At 47.2% G+C, this 19,985-nt stretch overlaps 1 protein-coding gene across 2 annotated transcripts in view; it reads left to right on the top strand.

The window, feature by feature from the left end:
* The first annotated feature begins 16,066 nt into the window (after nt 1-16,066).
* The window catches only part of ADCY1 (adenylate cyclase 1), a 46,484-nt gene continuing 42,565 nt past the window's right edge, over nt 16,067-19,985 (top strand). Inside the window, exon 1 of one of the 2 annotated variants that reach the window (XM_078857521.1) lies at nt 16,067-17,653. In XM_078857521.1, the coding sequence (XP_078713647.1) occupies nt 17,051-17,653 (603 nt within the window). In that variant the 5' untranslated portion in view covers nt 16,067-17,050. The remainder of the gene's footprint in view (nt 17,654-19,985) is intronic. The other variant, XM_078857530.1, reaches the window with a different exon arrangement.

Genomic DNA, 19,985 nt, shown 5'->3' with positions numbered 1-19,985 from the left:
TAATACACCCGTAGTATTAGGGTGGCCGCTGGATTCGAACCATTAACCTTCACAAAACAAGCGTCGAATTCGCTACTGCTAGGCTATGTTACCACCCCTTTGGACTCTAAATCTGAATTGTGTAATCGCTACGAATTCATATATTTTAAACTGAAAACTTGTATAATGCTTTATGTAAATATTTATACGTTTTTTACACAATTTAAAAAGGTTGTGCTATCAGCACCATGTCACGAGATGGAGAATCCATTAGGATCTCTCACAGAGCAATTCATCTGCCCATGTTAGGGAACGATCGGTGGAATGAGATATCACAGAACTGGATCTGAAATCTCTTCAAATTACCTCTTATCTACAATAGGGGGCAGCACTTTCCCACCAGCGCTGCTAGAGAGAAACTTAGTCAAATAAAGTGGAAAGCCAATTTAGTCTGATGGGTTTGTGTGTAGTCATTGGTGTTTGAGCTAGTAAATTCAACTCGCTAAACTTGAGAACCCAATTTAATAACAGGTGGTTATCTGGATTCAAGGTTGACACCAGAGCATTTTGACCTCAACCTCCCTGCATGTAAATAATGTATAACATCTTAGTGTGTATTTGCATTTTAAATATTACTGACATTGGAATGGCATTTCATACATTCTGATATCCAATATCATTCTGCAAAGGGCAACGTTTGCTTCTTCAAGTGTGACAACTGGATCTTCATCTGAAAGATACTCTGATTTTGCTCTTAAGCTCTGCATTAAATGTTTCCACTGATTTTAATATTATATCTCTATCATGATGATGCTACCCTGCATATGTCCATAATTGAAAAGAAACACAATACATATTTTTGTACAACTTTGATGGCATAGGACCTAAGAATGTGTCGTAATCCCATCTGTCTACAGGAACTAGGTTAGTTTAAAGGCCAATGCATATATTATCAGTGTTTTTTTTGCATTCTGACCACAAGTATTGTGGTTAATGCAGACATGATTACTTGTAAAAATGTTTCAGTTTTGTTGCCAGAAAAGAGTGGAAAAACCCTATTCTTATAGGTTAGGATGCTGTAAACACACTGGTTTATTGACTGATGGCCATAGTTGAAAGGTATTACTCAGGAAGCATACAGATTAGCATTTTGTCTGGAAATACTGATGATGCCTACTGCTGCCAGGGGTCATGGCAGGAAAGTGACACGGACAATCACGGAGAGTGAAAGTTCATCTACGGAGGACACATGACGGAGTGCAGTCGGCTGGCAGGTTCGTGCGATATGCTCGTGATCATCAATTTGAAGCATTTAGTAATGAAACGTCCCTTTTTGACACACGCTGCATTACCGGATGACCTCCTCCAAATGCACTTATTGCTACTTTGTGAAAGTGTTTCTGGGGTGAAACGGTGGTACAGCAGTTAGCAGGCTGCGTTATGAACCCAGCGACCTCAATTTGGTTCCCGGCCATGGCTAACATAAGTGGAAAGTGATATCTGAACTAGTTCTGCCCTCCTCCCCACCTGCCCTCCGCCAACCTACATTGATCAGCATGTGAAGTATGATAATACAAAAAACCATGGCTGATATGGCAAGGGGAAGTCTTCAATCATTGGTGCATTCAGGATGGCTCAAATTATTTTATTTCCATAGTGTTTCCATTGCGAGCAGGGCTGAACTCGCGTAACAGATTGGTCGCATTATCTTTAAACTAAAGAAGTAATGACAATGAAACATAATTAATAGGTTGAATTTTATCAAGAGGAAATCACATATAGAACTAACATTAAGGTTGTATGTGTGTGCACATCATGTCAATAACCACAAGGGGTGATTGAAAGGTCCATGACCTAACTTGTAACCCTACGATGATGAAACCACATGTTATTTAAACAAATTCGCCTTGAAGTCCAATACACTTGGTCCATTGATATTCAATGGTGTGAATCCTCACTGGGAATAACTATATGTCTTGCTCCTCATATCACCCAACCAGCGCACATCACATGTCACTTCATTGGCACTAGAAACATGCTTTGAGTGAAAGCGATGTTACAGGGACTTGGAAGGTCTGGTACGGAGTATGATCAACTAATTCAAATCTGGCATAAATAGCAGCCATGGCGACCATAGGGCATGTGAATTAGAGCATTAGATTGATAACCCAGCATGCCAATTGGCAGCATTCTAAGTGTCAACTTTCCTCACCTCTGTTTTGTATTGCACATTTTTGCAATGAGGTTTGTGTCATGGCCTTCATTTGAAGGTAAAAATGCAGCCCTGCAATGTCTTGCTCATGCCATTGCTGACAGAAGAGCCTCCACGAGGGGAAACTCTACATAGGCCTTCTAGAGATGATGTGGCTTACTCTTGCACATTGGCGAGACGTCTTGAAAGAGGTGGGAGTACACACAATTTTTTCTGCCACCATATGCGACCTAGCGATTGACTAACTGCGGTGCTGAGCGGATTTAAGAAACTGGATTTCAAATGCAGTGTGCTAACCGTTACACGATGAAATCATCCTTCTTTTGAAGATATTTTATAAATGCTCTCTGCTTAGATTAATAAATTTTACAGTTAACACATAAATAGGAAAATATCAGACACTTGAATAAATATTAATTAAATCTATTGTTAAGAGATTTGGTAATCTCTGAACATGTACAGTACTCTTAACTAGAAAAGTTACTCTTTGTTGCAGCACCATTTATTCTGTCAGGCCATACATTTTTCACACACCTGTCATATTTATATTGTTTGTAACACATTGAGGACATTTAATTAGCGATCACTTAGCATCATTATTATTACTTCCAATCTGGTCTGCCGGGGAAAGAGTTCCCTGTCACAAAGTAATTTGTCCTCCATACCTTAATTTGTTCTTCCATTAGATTTAAATAAATACACATTTATATTTTGGCAGCGAAATAACGTTTCACACTATTTAACAGTTTTTTTCCCTATGTCCTGATCACGCCATAATACGTGAAAATCATACCTTTACTTATCACAACACAAAATAATCTCAGCACAAAACAACTGTTTTTATTTTGCTATTAAAATTCTCCGCAAAGCTTAATTCTTGTTGTGTGTTATATAGTTTTGGACTTAATTACGACTCATTTCTTGAAAAAAGGGTCTTTGACTATAAACATTAGGCAGTTCACCAGCATTGATTGGTTCAGGGAAGCCTGATTTTATTGATGAGACAGAGAATGTTGAAATCAGTCTGCAGTTTTCATGAAGTGAATCAATGCTGCTGATAAGATGTACTTCCAGAACGACGTGTAGCTGATAGTTTGGGTAAAATTAATTTTATGTGGAGAGATATACAGAGGAAAAAAGTATTTGATCCCCTGCTGATTTTGTACGTTTGCCCACTGACAAAGAAATGATCAGTCTATAATTTTAATAGTAGGTTTATTTGAACAGTGAGAGACAGAATAACAACAAAAAATCAAGAAAACGCATGTCAAAAATGTTATAAATTGATTTGCATTATAATGAGGGAAATAAGTATTTGACCCCCTCTAAATCTGAAAGATTTCTGGCTTCCAGGTGTCTTTTATACAGGTAACGAGCTGAGTTTAGGAGGACACTCTTAAAGGGAGTGCTCCTAATCTCAGCTTGTTACCTGTATAAAAGACACCTGCACTATGGGAACCTCATTTGCCAGTAAAAATATGATAATTGGTTCTTTACCCTTCTATCTGGCAACAAAACTGACACCTTTTTACAAGGAGTCATGTTTGCATAGACCGCAATACCTGCAGTCATAATACAAACAAAAGAACATAACTCTGATAATGTGCACTGTCCTTAAAGTTGATTGATCCACACCCGAGACAGCTTTCCTTAGAGCCTAGTCTCATATGGGTTGGACCAGATGACGCCAAAAGGCGCACAACTCAAAGACAATGCACCATCAGAGTATGAGAGCTCGGGGCAAGCATCTACACTATGGGAACCTCATTTGCCAGTAAAAATATGATAATTGGTTCTTTACCCTTCTATCTGGCAACAAAACTGACACCTTTTTACAAGGAGTCATGTTTGCATAGACCGCAATACCTGCAGTCATAATACAAACAAAAGAACATAACTCTGATAATGTGCACTGTCCTTAAAGTTGATTGATCCACACCCGAGACAGCTTTCCTTAGAGCCTAGTCTCATATGGGTTGGACCAGATGACGCCAAAAGGCGCACAACTCAAAGACAATGCACCATCAGAGTATGAGAGCTCGGGGCAAGCATCTACACTATGGGAACCTCATTTGCCAGTAAAAATATGATAATTGGTTCTTTACCCTTCTATCTGGCAACAAAACTGACACCTTTTTACAAGGAGTCATGTTTGCATAGACCGCAATACCTGCAGTCATAATACAAACAAAAGAACATAACTCTGATAATGTGCACTGTCCTTAAAGTTGATTGATCCACACCCGAGACAGCTTTCCTCATACACAATCAGTTAAGATCCGAAATGGTTTATTACGTCCTTCGAATGATTGCTACGCCGGAATCCATCTTCTCGGTTGAAATCCATCTTCTCGGTTGAAATTATTGAAATTATTTTATTATGTTTTATTTTTATTATTTTATTACTTCTCTTCTACGTGACTTTACCGAAAGAACCAAGAAGATGAATCCCTGCAGTCACGAAAGCTTTAAATCGAAATATAGAAATGTGCATTGAAGCCAAGGTTTATCAGATCAAACGTAATCTTTACTCTTTGGTTCTTTTGGTAAAGTCACGTAGGTGTAAAATAAAATAAATAAAATCAAGATGTTTTGGGCGCAACTTCATTTTACCGAAAGAACCAAAGAGTATGGATCCCTGCAGTCACGAAAACTTCAAATCTAGATCAAACGTAATCTTGCCTCTGGTGTTGTGTATTGGACACAGCATCTAAAGCTGTACTTAAAAAGTGTTTGCTTTTCTGTCTACTTTAGGATGTTAAGGAATATCCCATGACACACCTGTGAGAGTGCCATTTGATACCACGTTTCATGGGCAATTTAATCGACCACTATACATATTGGCTAAGTAATATGTATGAAGTAGATATGACAAAGCAGGGGCGGTTTCTTCATTAGGGCAATTGGGCGACGCACCACCAATGTGTGAAAGGGACTTTTTCAATCACATTCACAATCTCATTCAACCACAGAGTTACGCTAGCCGTCACTGTGCCTCTGGATATAGTCCAATCAGCGTCATGTCACGTTCTGTGGAGTACCGCCTCTTTTTGGGCGATTTCACTCTGGCTGAGAATCGCCCAGAGTGTTCCCATAGACTTACATTCAAATATGTTTTTTTTTCGAACTGCAGGCACTGCAATGCATTCTCTATGGGTTGCGGGAGGGCTCGCACTAACGTGCTTACGTCATCATACGTATCCTTAACTTGTGCAGCGATTGGTGGGAACAAACATACACTATTAAAAATCTTTAAGATTAAGTGACAAATAATATTTGAAAAAATGTTGAATTTGAACAACAAGAAAAAATGAAACACTACTTTAATATCTTTATTAAATGTGATTAAAAAAATTAAAATAAAAAAGAGAACGAGAGCGAGAGAGACTGTTGGGACATCTCGCGAGTTGAGGCCAGTTGAACTTGAACAACATCATGGCGAACGCAGTTAATTCTATCGTGTCATTAAAATAAATACCATTCAGCCATCGTAGTAATCAGGGTAAATTGTCAATTAAAGAGTTAGGGCCACCAAGACCAAATTTAAAAATTAAACAAGTATCTACGAAGGGCGGGAAATCATATAATAGATTTCAAGGGCTGCTGTGGTGCACTGGCGCTGTACCAGGTTTTGCTGAAGTACAACCTCCAGGATACTTTTTCAGAGACTGTTGCTCTGTTGAACATCCTCATAACCACTCCCACGACAGCTGTCACCCGGTGGTGAGGGACGCAGCGCTGATGACGCGGCGTCGTCAGGTTGGCCCACGCTGGGCCCGGAAGTGACATCGCTCCGAGCGGTCATTGCTCCCCCGGCAGAAGTGACGACACACCCGGATGTATTTGCGGCTGCCATCTTTGTGTTGGAGCCGGCGGAATGGCGCGGCCGCTGCGCCGCCTCTCTCCCTCCTGTCTCCGCCTGTGAGCGACGCATGTCGTCCAGGATGGAGACGGTGGCGTGGAGCAGCTCGGTGAGGCGAAGCAGCGTTTCCTCCATTGCTGCTCCCGACGCTGGAGGAGGATCGGCAGGTGTGGTGGACGACTGCTCAGCCGGCGGTGCGGCGTCGTTGTCGGCCCGAGTTGGCTGCCCCGTCGCCGCTTGCTCCTCAACATCGCCGTCAGGACTGAAGGTACGTGGCTTACTTCTTGTCTCCATTGCCACTTCTGACGCCAAATGTAACGGGTTCCGGAGACACTTGTAGAGGTAACTTCTTTATTACAATACAACACTCCAACAGTCCTGATACTCTGTTACAGCCTAGGTACACAGCCTAGGTACACAGCCTAGATACTCTACTCTGGCTACGCTCTGGAACTCGCCCTCACAAGGTCGTAGAGTCGGGAGCTCCAGAGTCCCACCACTGGCTCTCACATCGTCCCAGGGTCCAAAGATGGCTGGTCTTGGGTCTTGGGTCTTGAGCTACGACTGGCCCTGATCGTCCAGGGAGCTCTCCTTTTATGCCTAGTCCAACGAGGGGTGGGGCCGTGTGCGCCATTAGACATCCCACAGAGCACACACAGCCCCCCCCCCCCCGTTGGCGGCGCCAAGAGGCTTAAGCGCCTGAGAACCCAACGCCTTTTGCCAAGAGGCTTAAGCGTCTGGACCCGCCTGGGAACCCAACGCCTGGTGCCAAGAGGCTTAAGCGTCTGGCCCACCCAGGGTCCCAGAGCCCCCAGCAGCCCCTCCCTTCTTATGTCACTACATATCTATTGCATGGGTGGACTTTATCCTTATCAATCATCCAAACATTTGCCCCCCCTGAGAGATTTTGCAGGAGCCGCCACTGTGACAAAGTGAGTTGGATGAATGATCGAATGCAGGGAACATTAAGATATGGATTACAGCACGTGCTGCAGGTGCAGATGACAGATTTTTAACCATTCCCAGTCACATTAACACTACAGATGAATAAAACTTGATTGTCTTGAATAAAATTTTTATGGAAAAAAAATTCTACACTGTCCTAAAATGTCTAAGGCACACAGTGTGGCGTGTATTACAAAATAATAATCGGAAAGTCGTGGTTCTAAGACTTCCTCAAAACAGGGGATACTGCCTTTGTGCAATGGTTCGTGCACTGGACTTGCAATGCAGAGGGCACCGGTTTAATCTCACGGTGCGGCAGTTGAAACAACGGGGCAGGTTTATTAAATCAATCCCCCCGCCACCGCCTCTCTCCACTCAACAGAATAAATAGGTACACCACAGTTAATCGATTTCCAGGTTTATATTGATAGGGTAAAGTGTGGGTATTCCAAACCTCTTCCAAGATATGTGGCCAACGTGGAAAAGTAGGCCAAAAATGATCTGAGATGGACCCTATAGAGCTCCATCTAGTGAAGGCCCTTTTACCAAGTGGTGTGGGCAATACATTACATTAAACCACTTAGATTGTAATAATATCCCCATAATTATGCATTGATTGCTGTTTAGTAAGGATGGTACTATAATTATTAAATCAATGTCCGCAGGTGCATATTGCTGTTCACATCTTTGTTAGGCTCTCTCAGCTCGTCAGGTTTATTCTTCAAAGTGCTTTGTGGGTCGGATTCTCGCTGCAGGCTTTTATCACGTTCAGTTTTGCAGAAACTACTTTTGGAAGTAGGAAATGTATGAGCATACCTTTGTAGTAGTGTAGAGGTGATCGCCACTCACCATTCAGTAACCTGCAGTACCACTGAGTGTCAACGGGGTGCAGCAGTGTTACCTCCCTGGGGAAATGCCTGGGGTCAAACAGAGGTGAGAGCGGATCAAAACACCAATTCCTGTTAGGGGAAATTCCCGGGGTCAGAGAAGGTAAAAGAGGACCAGAACGACGGTTTCAGAAGGACCAATCAAAAGTTTCGGGAAGGACCAATCAGAAGGTTCCAAGAAGGGGCGTGGCAGGGACGGAGCCAGCCACGAACCAGTATAAAAGCCAGAGGGCTGAGAGCTCGAGTTACTTCTCTCCACACGACGACCGAAGCCCGGGCTGATGATAGATAGGACCCTGGAACCAAGCCTTGCAGCCATTCTAAGGGCTGAGGCTCAGTGTAGCCAGTGGTCAGGGGAGAATAGGTCCTGGATAGACAGGACCCTGGAACCAAGCCTTGCAACCCTTTTAAGGGCTGAGGCTCAGGGTAACCAGTGGTCGGGACCCAGAGACCCAGTGGTTGGGTCAGTTAGCCTCCCCTAGTTCCCAGCCGGAGGACGTTAGGTTAGCGGGTAACCCGTGAGTAGGTCCCACCAGGTCCGGAGGCCATACCTCTTTAGGTATCAGGTAAGGTGACCGTATACCCCTTATATGTGTTAGGGACCGTGTCGGAAGAAAGACAATAAACAGAGTGTGCCCCATAAAGAAGTTTATTCGTCCGTAATTACAACACTACAACTGGAGTCAGAAGTGGTTGAAAAAAATATGGAAACAAGAAGAACAACGTGCGTGCGAAGTCCAGACAAAGAGAACTCTGATTTTCCTGCGGGAGTTTAAAACCCCGCTGAAGATGCCGGCGTGCTGCCGGCCGCCCAACCACCAGCTCGGCAGCCGACCGGCTGCCAACGGACGTTCCCGCCATCCGACAAGCCGAACATTTCGAATTTCCCGCCAAGGGATCACGTGCTTCCGACGGAAACGGAAGCCAGATGCATCTCGGGAACGTTGGAGTCCAATCACAACACGCAATTTCAAGGACAGTGCATATCATCATCAGAGTTGTTTCTTTTTGTTTGCATTTTGACTGCTTGTGTTGTGGTTATTGCAAACATGATCCCTTGTATAAAGGTGTCAGTTTATGTACCAGTTGAAAGGGTAAAAACCTATTACTATATTTTGCCACTGGTAAAGGAGGTCTCATAGTGTAAATGCTTACCCCGAGCTCTCAATACTCTGATATTGCGCTGTTTTTGAGTTGTACGCCTTTTGGCGTCATCTGGTCCAACACCAATGGAGACTAGGCTCTAAGAAAAGCTGTATCGGGTGTGAACCAATCAACTTCAAGGATAGTGCATATCATTACCATTATCAGAGTTGTTTCTTTTTGTTTGCATTTTGACTGCTTGTGTTGTGGTTATTGCAAACATGATGCCTTGTATAAAGGTGTCAGTTTTTGTATCAGTTTAGAGGGTAAAAACCTACTACTATATTTTGCCACTGGTAAAGGAGGTCTCATAGTGTACATGGCGTTTTGTTAGGCCCTTCAAACACGGCAATTAGGGGCCTGGAACTGGTAGCCGCACAGACCCTTGTAGCAGCTGAAAGGGAACCATTTCTGCAGGTCTTGAATGTCGGCCTGTCCACGACCATCGTTCCGCAGGGGACCGTGCTTGCTCACACGACGCCGGCGCCCCTGGGGACTGAGGTCGTGGGACACATGTATGATGGGCCACAGATTCAACCTCCTTCCAAGTCGGATGAAGCACGGTTGGATTCACTCTGCGCAGACACTGGAGATTTGTCCGGGTCGCAGCGGACGAATTTGCGTGCTCTTTTGCGGGAATTTTCCGATGTATTCAGTAAATCTATATTCGATATTGGTTGCACCAAGCTGCTGCGTCACCACATTGATACTGGTGACGCTGCCCCTATCCAACAAAACCCATTTCGGCTCAGCCCAGCGGAGAAGCAGCATGTTAAATCGGCAGTTGATGACATGCTTGCGGCTGACATCATCTCTCCTTCAACCAGTCCCTGGGGTGCTCCAATAGTTCTGGTCAAAAAGCACGATGGCAGTCTTCGTTTTTGTGTTGATTTTCGGCGCCTGAATAAAATCTCGGTAGCTGACGCCTACCCTCTTCCATGTATGGACGAGTCATTAGACGCAGGGGCGTGTTATTTTTCCACCCTGGACCTTCGGTCGGAGTTTTGGCAACTTCCCCTCCACGAAGCGTCCAAACCAAAGACTGCTTTTCGGACACCACAGGGCCTTTTCGTTCCAGAGGCTCATGGAGCTGGTCCTCGCTGGGCTCCAGTGGGACTCATGTCTCATTTACCTTGACGTCATCGTCTTTAGCTGCACGTTCAATGAATACCTTGAGCATCTGCGTGCTGTTTTCTTGATAATGCGTGCCGCTAATTTGAAATTCAAGCCGCAGAAATATCACCTTCTGCGTGAATCTGTGCGCTATTTGGGCCACATAGTCAGCCGCTCGGGAATCTCTACTGACCCTGAAAAAAACAAGTGCGTCAGCCAATGGCCTACCCCTACCTCTGCAGGGGATGTCCGCTGTTTAATTGGTTTTGCGTCGTATTACCGACGTTTTGTTGCGGGCTTCACAACGATCGCCAAGCCACTTCATGCCCTCACGTCAAAAGGAGTGAAGTTTCATTGGGGAGACGCCGATCAGGCCGCGTTTGATTCCCTGCGTGACACACTCATGAAGGCACCGCCCCTGGCCTATCCCGATTTCTCCGTACCGTTTATACTAGACACCGACGCTAGCAACACTGGAATTGGCGGGGTGCTGTCCCAGACTGTTGATGGCATTGAAAGGGTCGTTACCTACAGTAGCAGGGTGTTGTCTCCTGCCGAGCAACGCTATTGTGTAAACCGACGCGAGCTGCTGGCCATTGTATTCTTTATTCAGCAATACAGACCGTATCTGTATGGTCAGCATTTTACCGTTGACCATTCGGCGTTGCAGTACGCTCTGCGCGTTGATCAACCGTCCGGACAGCTTTCTCGGTGGTTCGAAGTCCTCCAAGACTAGAATTTCACTGTTACTTACCGCAAGGGTACGCAACACACTAATGCCGATGCATTGTCTCGCCTCCCGCCGCTGCAAAAATGCGCATGTTTCTTGGGGTCTGGCCATTGCAAGCCGTCACTGACTGATCTGGCCGTGCCTTTCGCGACAGTGGCCACCGCGCTTCCCTCCGAATCGGCTCTGATGGCCGACCATTCAAGTCCAACGGCCAGCGATGACTTGTTGGGGCTAACATTGGCTGAATGGCGTCAGTAGCACCAGATAGACGACGCATCATTGTTGGCTCTGCACCATCGCGCAAATAATGCGGCTCCACGTCCGGGAAAGTTCAATTCATTCATTGTACGGCATGGTTTACTCATGCACTGAGATGCTGATTCATGCCAATACAAAATCGTGGTGTCCTCGGCCTTGAGGGGTAAGGCTGTGTGGGCAGCACACAAACGGATGTTGCACCTGGGCATTCACAAAACCATTGGGTTGTTGCGGTTGCAATTTTTCTGGCCAATATTCTGCTGGGTTGCACCCAATGTGCACGGTGGAAGCCGCCGGTGAAACCCGCATGCCCACCTCTGCAGCCCATTTCAGTATCCCGAGTAAACGAGCTAGTGGCTCTTGATATTTTGGGACCTTTTCCTACTACGCCGCGTGGTAACAAGTACCTTCTGGTTGGGGTGGAGTATTTTATGCGTTGGCCCATGGCCTGGGCCCTCCCCAACCAGTCGGCAGCAGCCGTCGTGTATGCCTTTGTTCAGGGCTACGTCCTGGACAAGGGCGCTCCAGAACGGCTGTTGACCGACCAGGGAAGAAATTTCTCAGGTGCCCTGTTAAACGATGTGTGCCGCCTGTTGGGCACAAAGAAGGTGCGCACTTCGGCCTACCACCCTCAAACCGATGGTATGGTAGAGCGCCTACATAGAACCCTCACTTCTATGCTATGCCACCAGGTTGACTTACAGGTGCCGGGGGTCCTCGCCGCATACTGCATGGCGCCACACGCGGCGACGGGTTTTTCCCCCTTCTTTATAATGTACGGCAGAGATGCCATTTCCCCCAACGACGTTCAGTTGAATATAGAACAGCCGCCGCAGAAATCTAAACTCACCGACCACCGACGCTTCAACCTCCGTATGCTGGCGGAGGCGCGCGAGGCTGCCATTGAAAATTCAGCCTCCCGCCAGTGGGCAAATTCGAGGCTGCATGCCCCTCGGACATCCACACATGAGTGGACGCCGGGGGACAGAGCGTGGCTTCATTGTCCCCAGGTGCACGCCGGGGGACAGAGCGTGGCTTCATTGTCCCCAGGTGCCGGTGTCTACGTCGGCAAAACTTCTCAAACCATGGCGGGGTCCGGTCGAGGTGGTCGAGGTTGTGCAACCACAATGCATTAAAATTCGTTGGGGACGGCGTTGCTGGTTCGTCCACCCTTCTTGGTTGAAGCCCTTCGTCGCGCCGCTCGTTCCTATGTCACACACACATCACGGGGAACGAGCGTGCGACGCGTACAACGAGCCAGGTGATGCCCCGTTGGTGCCTAACCCTCAGCGCAGATGTGTCCTTCCTCCTGCAGATGACGTGGGAGTAATGGGGCCGTGCAGGCCACCGAGTCGTCAGGGGTCTCCACGGAGATGCTTCCTGACTCACCTGACACTCTGGTTGATTCTTCGGTTCCACCTGTGCCGTCGAAGAAGCCACCCGTCCCCTACGACGGCCCCGCAAAACACACGCGCGCTAAATCCCGTCGGTTCTCATGATAGCCACCTTACTTTTCACGACACGGTCCCGTTCCTAAATCGTTTCTTGCATAGCCCGTTGGCTGCTGCTGTCGCGTCGCGCGCGTTGCTCGGATATTTTTCGACTTACCATGTACATATGTTGTGTTTGTAAGGGGGGTATTTATGTTAGGTTGTTACGTTCACGAGGCACACACACTTGGCTTGCATGTTACTATGTTTTTTTCCCATTATTACAGCCGGGACGGCTGGGGCTTTCAAAAGGCGGGGGGGGGGGTGATGTAGAGGTGATCGCCACTCACCATTCAGTAACCTGCAGTACCACTGAGTGTCAACGGGGTGCAGCAGTGTTACCTCCCTGGGGGAAATGCCCGGGGTCAAACAGAGGTGAGAGCGGATCAAAACACTAATTCCTGCTAGGGGAAATTCCCGGGGTCAGAGAAGGTGAAAGTGGATTAGAACGACAGTTTGAGAAGGACCAATCAGAAGGTTCAGGAAGGACCAATCAGAAGATTCTAAGAAGGGCGTGGCTGGGACGGAGCCAGCCGCGAACCTGTATAAAAGCCAGAGCGCTGAGAGCTCGAGTTAATTCTCTCCACACGAAGACCGAAGCCCGGGCTGAAGATAGATAGGACCCTGGAACCAAGCCTTGCAGCCCTTCTAAGGGCTGAGGCTCAGTGTAGCCAGTGGTCAGGGGAGAATAGGTCCTGGATAGACAGAACCCTAGAACCAAGCCTTGCAGCCATTCTAAGGGCTGAGGCTCAGTATAACCAGTGGTCGGGACCCACAGACCCAGTGGTTGGGTCAGTTAGCCTCCCCTAGGTCCCAGCCGGAGGACGTTAGGTTAGTGCAGGGGTCTGCAACCTTTAAGACATAAAGAGCCACTTGGACCCGTTTCCGAAGGAAAAAATAAACTGGGAGCCGCAAAACCATTGCAACTATTAAAACAAATATAACACTGCATATATTGTTTCTTACCTTATTGCTATATACAGGATCGTGCAGTCAGCTGTCAATCTGAATAAAAAAAGGACTTTTTCACTTAACAATGTAAAATATATTTTTGCAAATTAATAGCTAAATTACCTGGTTAATGGGATTTTTGCTCCTGAACCTCAGTGCACAGTGTCTGCACATCAGGGCTGTAAGACGTCACCTTCATTTTCACACAGGCTTGCAAGCTGTCATCTGTGAGACGTGATCGATGTTTGTTTTTAATATAGTTCATGTTGGAGAAGACCTGCTCACATACATATGTGGAGCCGAAGATCGACAGGACTCCAAATGCATACTTTTTCATGTTTATATAAGTGTTGGGGATGGCATTCCATGTTTCGAATACAAGTTTGTCCTGTTTGGGAAGGTTTTCAATATCACTCCATTTATGATTCTGAGCCAGAATGGCCTTCTGACGGGCAACATCCTCAAGAGTAGCGGTCAAGCATTTGAACTTGGACACCCATATATCTTTGTCGGCTATATCGGCCAGTTCCATCTCAAGATCAGGTTGACTTACACCTGCAAATGCAGTCATATTCAATAGGGATGGATCGATCGCCAGGGGAGTGACAGGGAAGGATAATGTCGTTTTTTCCTCTCTGAACTCACAGAATCGTTTCCCAAACGAACTTTGCATTGTGGTGATTGCAGACTTGAAATATTCCAAATTTATCGTATCATGACTTTGTTTGAACTCTCTCAAAGAGGGAAAGTGAGAGAGTGTACCTCTCTGTAAATCTTTGACAAACACTGTCAACTTGCGCTCGAATGCCAAAACCTCCTCCAGCATGTGCAGGGCTGTGCCTCCTTTCCCCTGAAGGGTTGTATTTAGCGTGTTTAGATGTGCTGTCATGTCTACCATAAAATGTAATTTTTCCAGCCACTCTGGCTGTTCCAGCTCAGCAAAGGTGAGCTCTTTGCTGCCCAGGAAGGTTTTTACTTCTTCCAAACATGTGACAAAGCAACGGCAACGTTATTGCCTGTCACCGGGCGGGCAGTGTGGAGCGGAGCGGCGACCTGTCAGCAGCGGCAACGCCAGAGCAGGTGTCACAGTGCGCCTCCTCCCCTCGCTAGCATTTTCCCGGAGCCGCGGTCAAGGTTCAAAAGAGCCGCATGCGGCTCCGGAGCCGCAGGTTGCCGACCCCTGGGTTAGTGAGTAACCCGTGAGTAGGTCCCGCCAAGTCCGGAGGCATACCTCCCTCGGCATCGGGTAAGGGGACCGTATACACCTTATGTGTGATAGGGACCGTGTCGGAAGAAAGACAATAAACAGAGTGTGCCTCATTTTCTTGGTTCTTTCGATAAAGTCACGTAGAAGGGAAATATTAAAATGATATAAAAATAAAACAATAAAAGTTCTCACGACGTTTCGACTGCAACACAAGCAGTCATCATCAGGTGTGAAATCCACAGCAAGAAAATTTGAAAAAAGTGTGGATTTCACACCTGATGATGATTGCTGGTGTTGCAGTCGAAACGTCGTGAGGATTTTTATTGTTTTATTTTTATATCATTTCATTATTTCCCTTCTACGTGATTTTACTGAAAGAACCAAGAATATGAATCCCTGCAGTCACGGAAGCTTTAAATAAAAAGAGTGTGCCTCATAAAGAGGTTTATTCGTCCGTAATTACAACACTACCATTGCAAGCATTGACTTGCCCTCTTCTTGATAGATTCGCCTGACTGCAAGCGTTTAGCTGAAATTCAATACAGTAATTTCTACGATAATTTCTCGCTCCTTCAGGTCCATCCCACGATCAGAAATTAGATATTATAATTGGGTAACACAATGACTTAAATCTGCCATTTTATGTTATTATTATAGAAAGAGAAACACGTGGATTAGGAGATCAAAGACGTAACTCAAGCACATTTTTTAAGTGGGCTTGGGCAGGACACGTCAATGGCCGAAGGTCAAAAAACAGTGACAATGGTAGCTGACACATTTTAGGTGCACGGTGGTTTCTTACATTGCAGGACTGTGGGAGTTGGTGACGGCTTGGGGATGCCTTCATCCAGCAGTGGCTTAATGTTGGCTGATGACGAATATTATTAGCATGCGACTTGCACGTTATAGAAGAATGTGGGATACCGCAACACCGCGTCCATTTACGGACTTTCGTACCCTACCTCACATGGTGTACACATTTCAAGCAGTAGGCGCTTAAAACAAAGTGCTGAGGTGCGTTAGTCACGCAGTGGGGCATGACACCCATTTTGATTCCCGAGTAGAAGCCAACAGTGTGCGCTTCACGGAATTATACGGTTGCTGCTGATGATGATGAGGCTGCGACTGCTGGTGTAGGAGAGGAGACCCGTCATCACAACGTCCTTCCCGTCGAACCCCCCCCCCCACTACATCATCACCACCACCACAACCTCGCTTCTCCTCTCACCCACGTTCCCTCTCGCCATGCAAACCTGTCACAGTGGAGCCTTCTCCCCCCACCCCCCTGGTGGCTTGAATCCGCAAACCGGCGGCGTACTGATGCTGCTGCTGGTGGGTGTGCGTGAGCGCTGTCAGCAGCTCGGATAAATCCGGGGATGCAGCGGTTGCCTCGCAGATTATACTCATTATCCCTGGCCGCGCTGCTGCGCATGTCCCATCCCACGCCCGCGCACAGACGTCGCCACCGCCACTACCGCTGCCGTCGCTCGCCGCTGGGGCTTCTCTCGCAACAGCAGCCGTCAATTTTTAGTACATCTGCAGGAGCAGCCCGTGCTTCTGTGCGCGGTACGGGATGCTATAGGGACGTGTGTAGTAGTGTACGGGTACGCTGTGCGGTAGAATGCAGGTAAAGGATGTAGCCGAGTATTTATAGAGAGAGGCACACATCGCGCAGTGGCTGCGATCGCCCGTCCGCGCGCGTTTTTATTTATTTATATAGAGAGGCTTACTATATTCTGTAACGGGCACTCGCTTTAGATTATTATTATGACATATGTCGGCACTTGACGCCAGCGCCCAGCCCCAATCCGTACACGCTCGGTCCGTATTTATAGCAAATGTTTGGGTGTTCTTGGCGAAAACGGTGGGTCGGCCGCCGGTGGAGAGCGAGCGAGCGGCGGCACCGGCGAGCAGAGAAGCGGCGGGGAGCTGCGGGGCTCTGCGCGCATCCGTGATCCGGGGTGCGCGCATGACCCGCGGATAGAAGGAGCCCCCCCCCCACTCCCCACAGATCTCCCCACCTTCCTACCCCCCAATCAACCGAGACCCGCCACCCCTACATCCCACACATCCACCTATCCATCCACCCACATACCAAACGTGGCCACCCAAACCTACCCAAACATACCTACCCGCCGAACCAGACTTCCCATTTGCCGCTCCTCCCCCATCCACCCCTCGACACTCGACACCCAAGTCAACCTAACCATCAAGCAGCAGCAACAGCGCCAGCAGCAAGCTCTACCCCCCCCAGCGACCCCGCCAGCCTGTGCATGGATGGCACTGCCATGGATGACTCGCCGTTCCAGAAGGTGAAGTCCAGGCGAAAGAGATGTCCTTGCATTCCCGGACGGCGCGCCGAGGCGCTGGGCTGCGAGGAGGAGTTCAGCTGCCGAGAGCTCGAGGGCCTCTTCCTGAGCTACAACCTCAAGCTGGAGCAGACTGGTACGCTAAAGGCGCTCGCCGTGCTCATCGTCACCACGGCCACCATCGCCGTGGTGGAGCTCACCTCGTCGCCCACTATCACGGTGGCGAAGGGCTCCAATCCCATCCACTGCGTCATCTTCACGTCGCTCTTCATCGTCACGAACGTCAAGTACCTGCAGGTGACTCAGCTGCAGCAGATCGTCAACCTGACGCTGCTCTTCAGCTTCACCTTCTCGTTCCTCTGCTGCCCGTTCCCCTTCACGCTGGGAATGTCGGGGCAGCCGCCGTCTCACGGCATGTGGCAGCTCATGCTCGTCACATTCGTGGTGTACGCTCTGCTGCCTGTGCGGACTTTACTCGCTCTGCTCTTCGGGCTCATGGTCTCCATATCCCACTTCATCGTCACGGCCACGTCGGCGCCGCCGTTACCGAACGGCTTGTGGAGGACGGTGAGCCCCCCCTCAAGACCCCCCTCGTTCCTTCTGTCTGACACTTCCCATTGAGGTTTCCCCCCACACCCTCGTTTAAGCCAACACTCATTTAATCATATACTATACGTGACTGTGGGGTGATTAGGAAATAATTAGGTTTCCCGAGCGGGGGGGGGGGGTCCTTTGTAATGAGGCTATTCGTATTCAGTGCATATGTGCCTTGTTGATTTCATGTGTTTTTTAGAAATATATACATAGTTTATTGGAAATTCAACCATTACGATTGCGTTCCATCTTCCTCCCAGCGTGTGTCCCTCTCCAAAGTGTCTGCTGTCCGAGTCCTCACTCTCCACAGTCTTCCATTCATCACCACCACAGTATTATCGCATGTTCTCATGCCCTCATCACCACATCCACCGTACTACCGCATACTCTCATGCCCTCATCAGCACGTCCACAGTACTACCGCATACTCTCATGCCCTCATCACCACCTCCCCAGTACTACCGCATACTCTCATGTCCTCATTCACAAGTTTTCACCATGTCTTCTTCGGTCTCCTCTTTATCTTTCCCTCGACTTTTATGTTCTGAAATTTTATTTCCGACGCCGTATTCCGACTGTCTGGCCACGTGCCCGAAGCATCTCAGCCTATTCTCACTCAACGTGTCCTCTATAAATCCTACTACCTTCACTGGTCCTATCACTTCTTTGTTTCTCACATCATGTTGTATACTTACTCCACGAATCTATCTCATAACTATAATCTCCGTCACCTTTATCATGCACGCCAGCCACTTCTTTGATGCACACCACTTCGAACCAACATCTCGTTTTCGCGGAAAAAGGTTTAGTTTTTACAATAAATATTAAATAAACCCTTACTCATGTCGGTATTAATTTAAGTAAAGCATATTGTCTCCATCACTGGCAAACATTCGGAGATGGTTACGCCTTGGGGAGACCTTCATCTAGCAGTGGATAGTTAGTGGCCGATTATGATGATGACAATGATGGTGATCGAGCCAACTAATTGATGTGCAAGGTGTCAGTCACGCGAAGCCGGCCGCATCACGCGACGTGAATTGTCCCTGCCGCTTGATGTAAACAAATGGACCACGTGTCGGAAGGAAAGGCATTCAATCTTATGCGGTGGAATATCAACAAGCGTATCGCTACGAAGGACAGGACATGCATATCGCTATGGAAGACAGATCCACTGAACATTTAACAAAGGGCCTCGACTCCCGCCGCTGAGTTTCGTACAGAATGCCCTATATGCACTTCCCACCCGACGTCATGCGTTTTCCAATCACACTTTCAACTTAGATGTTACATGCTCGATGTTATCGAGAATGAGTCATGCTCTAGCACTGGATATAAATAATAGCTACCGGTATTTTCGTTGTTTGATTCGCGGCCTGTGGAGCAATTGTACAATTAAATATTCCCAAACATGCGACAACATTAATGGATCCAACACGTTTCCTGTCGAGACTTTTTATACGTCGTGCGTTTACTATATAGTACCGTTATCATGCAACCATTAGAAATGGAAATCTAGAGAGTACATAGCTGAGATGTGATGACTGCATAAAATAGATGAACCTGTATTCTGAAATCCCCATGCTGGAGCCATAACTCAACAATTTGCACTGGGAGTCCATTAAACAAAATGCATTTCATTGAGACGCGACGTGTTAAAGATAAGCCGTCAACTTATACGAACAGACGATAACCGCATTGTGTCAGTTGTGACCATACTACGGGACTGTGCAAAACGACGGCCATGTAAGCTAAGCGCACGCAACCGGTAATGCCCCGTTGTACGATTGTGTTTAAGACAGACGTGAGTGTGGTTGGTGAACGCACAGCAGCCCGCGACTAAGTTATCATTTGTCTGCGGTGACCGTGATGATGTCAGAATGGAGGATACGCAACATGTTTACAGGGTGAAGTTATGTTGATATCAGGTCAGACGTTTCTGGGTGGAGATGTACAGTGAATTTTAGTCACCCTTCCGGGGAATGAGTAATGGTACAGTGGACATTTTTTCAATCAGATGTTCCTCCACGGTATGGAGCTATTCACCACGCTAGCACCGTTGGAGTGCGCTTAAGTCTTCATTTGCGCGTACGGCATCCGCAGTGTCCATGTGATGTTTTGATCTGATGCGGTTCATCACCACCTCCACAGTACTACCACCGAGTCGGAAGTTTAGAATCGCAATAAGACCACCGCGCATGATTAGACATGAGCTCCGTCATTTGAGAGGATAACGAATGATGGGCACGTTTAGCACGAAAGCCATAACCATGCATAATATATATTTTAAAAAAAAATTATTTAC

Source organism: Lampetra fluviatilis, chromosome 1, assembly GCF_964198595.1.
Source record: "Lampetra fluviatilis chromosome 1, kcLamFluv1.1, whole genome shotgun sequence".
NCBI lineage: Eukaryota > Metazoa > Chordata > Hyperoartia > Petromyzontiformes > Petromyzontidae > Lampetra > Lampetra fluviatilis.
This window is presented reverse-complemented; position numbering and strand designations above follow the sequence as displayed.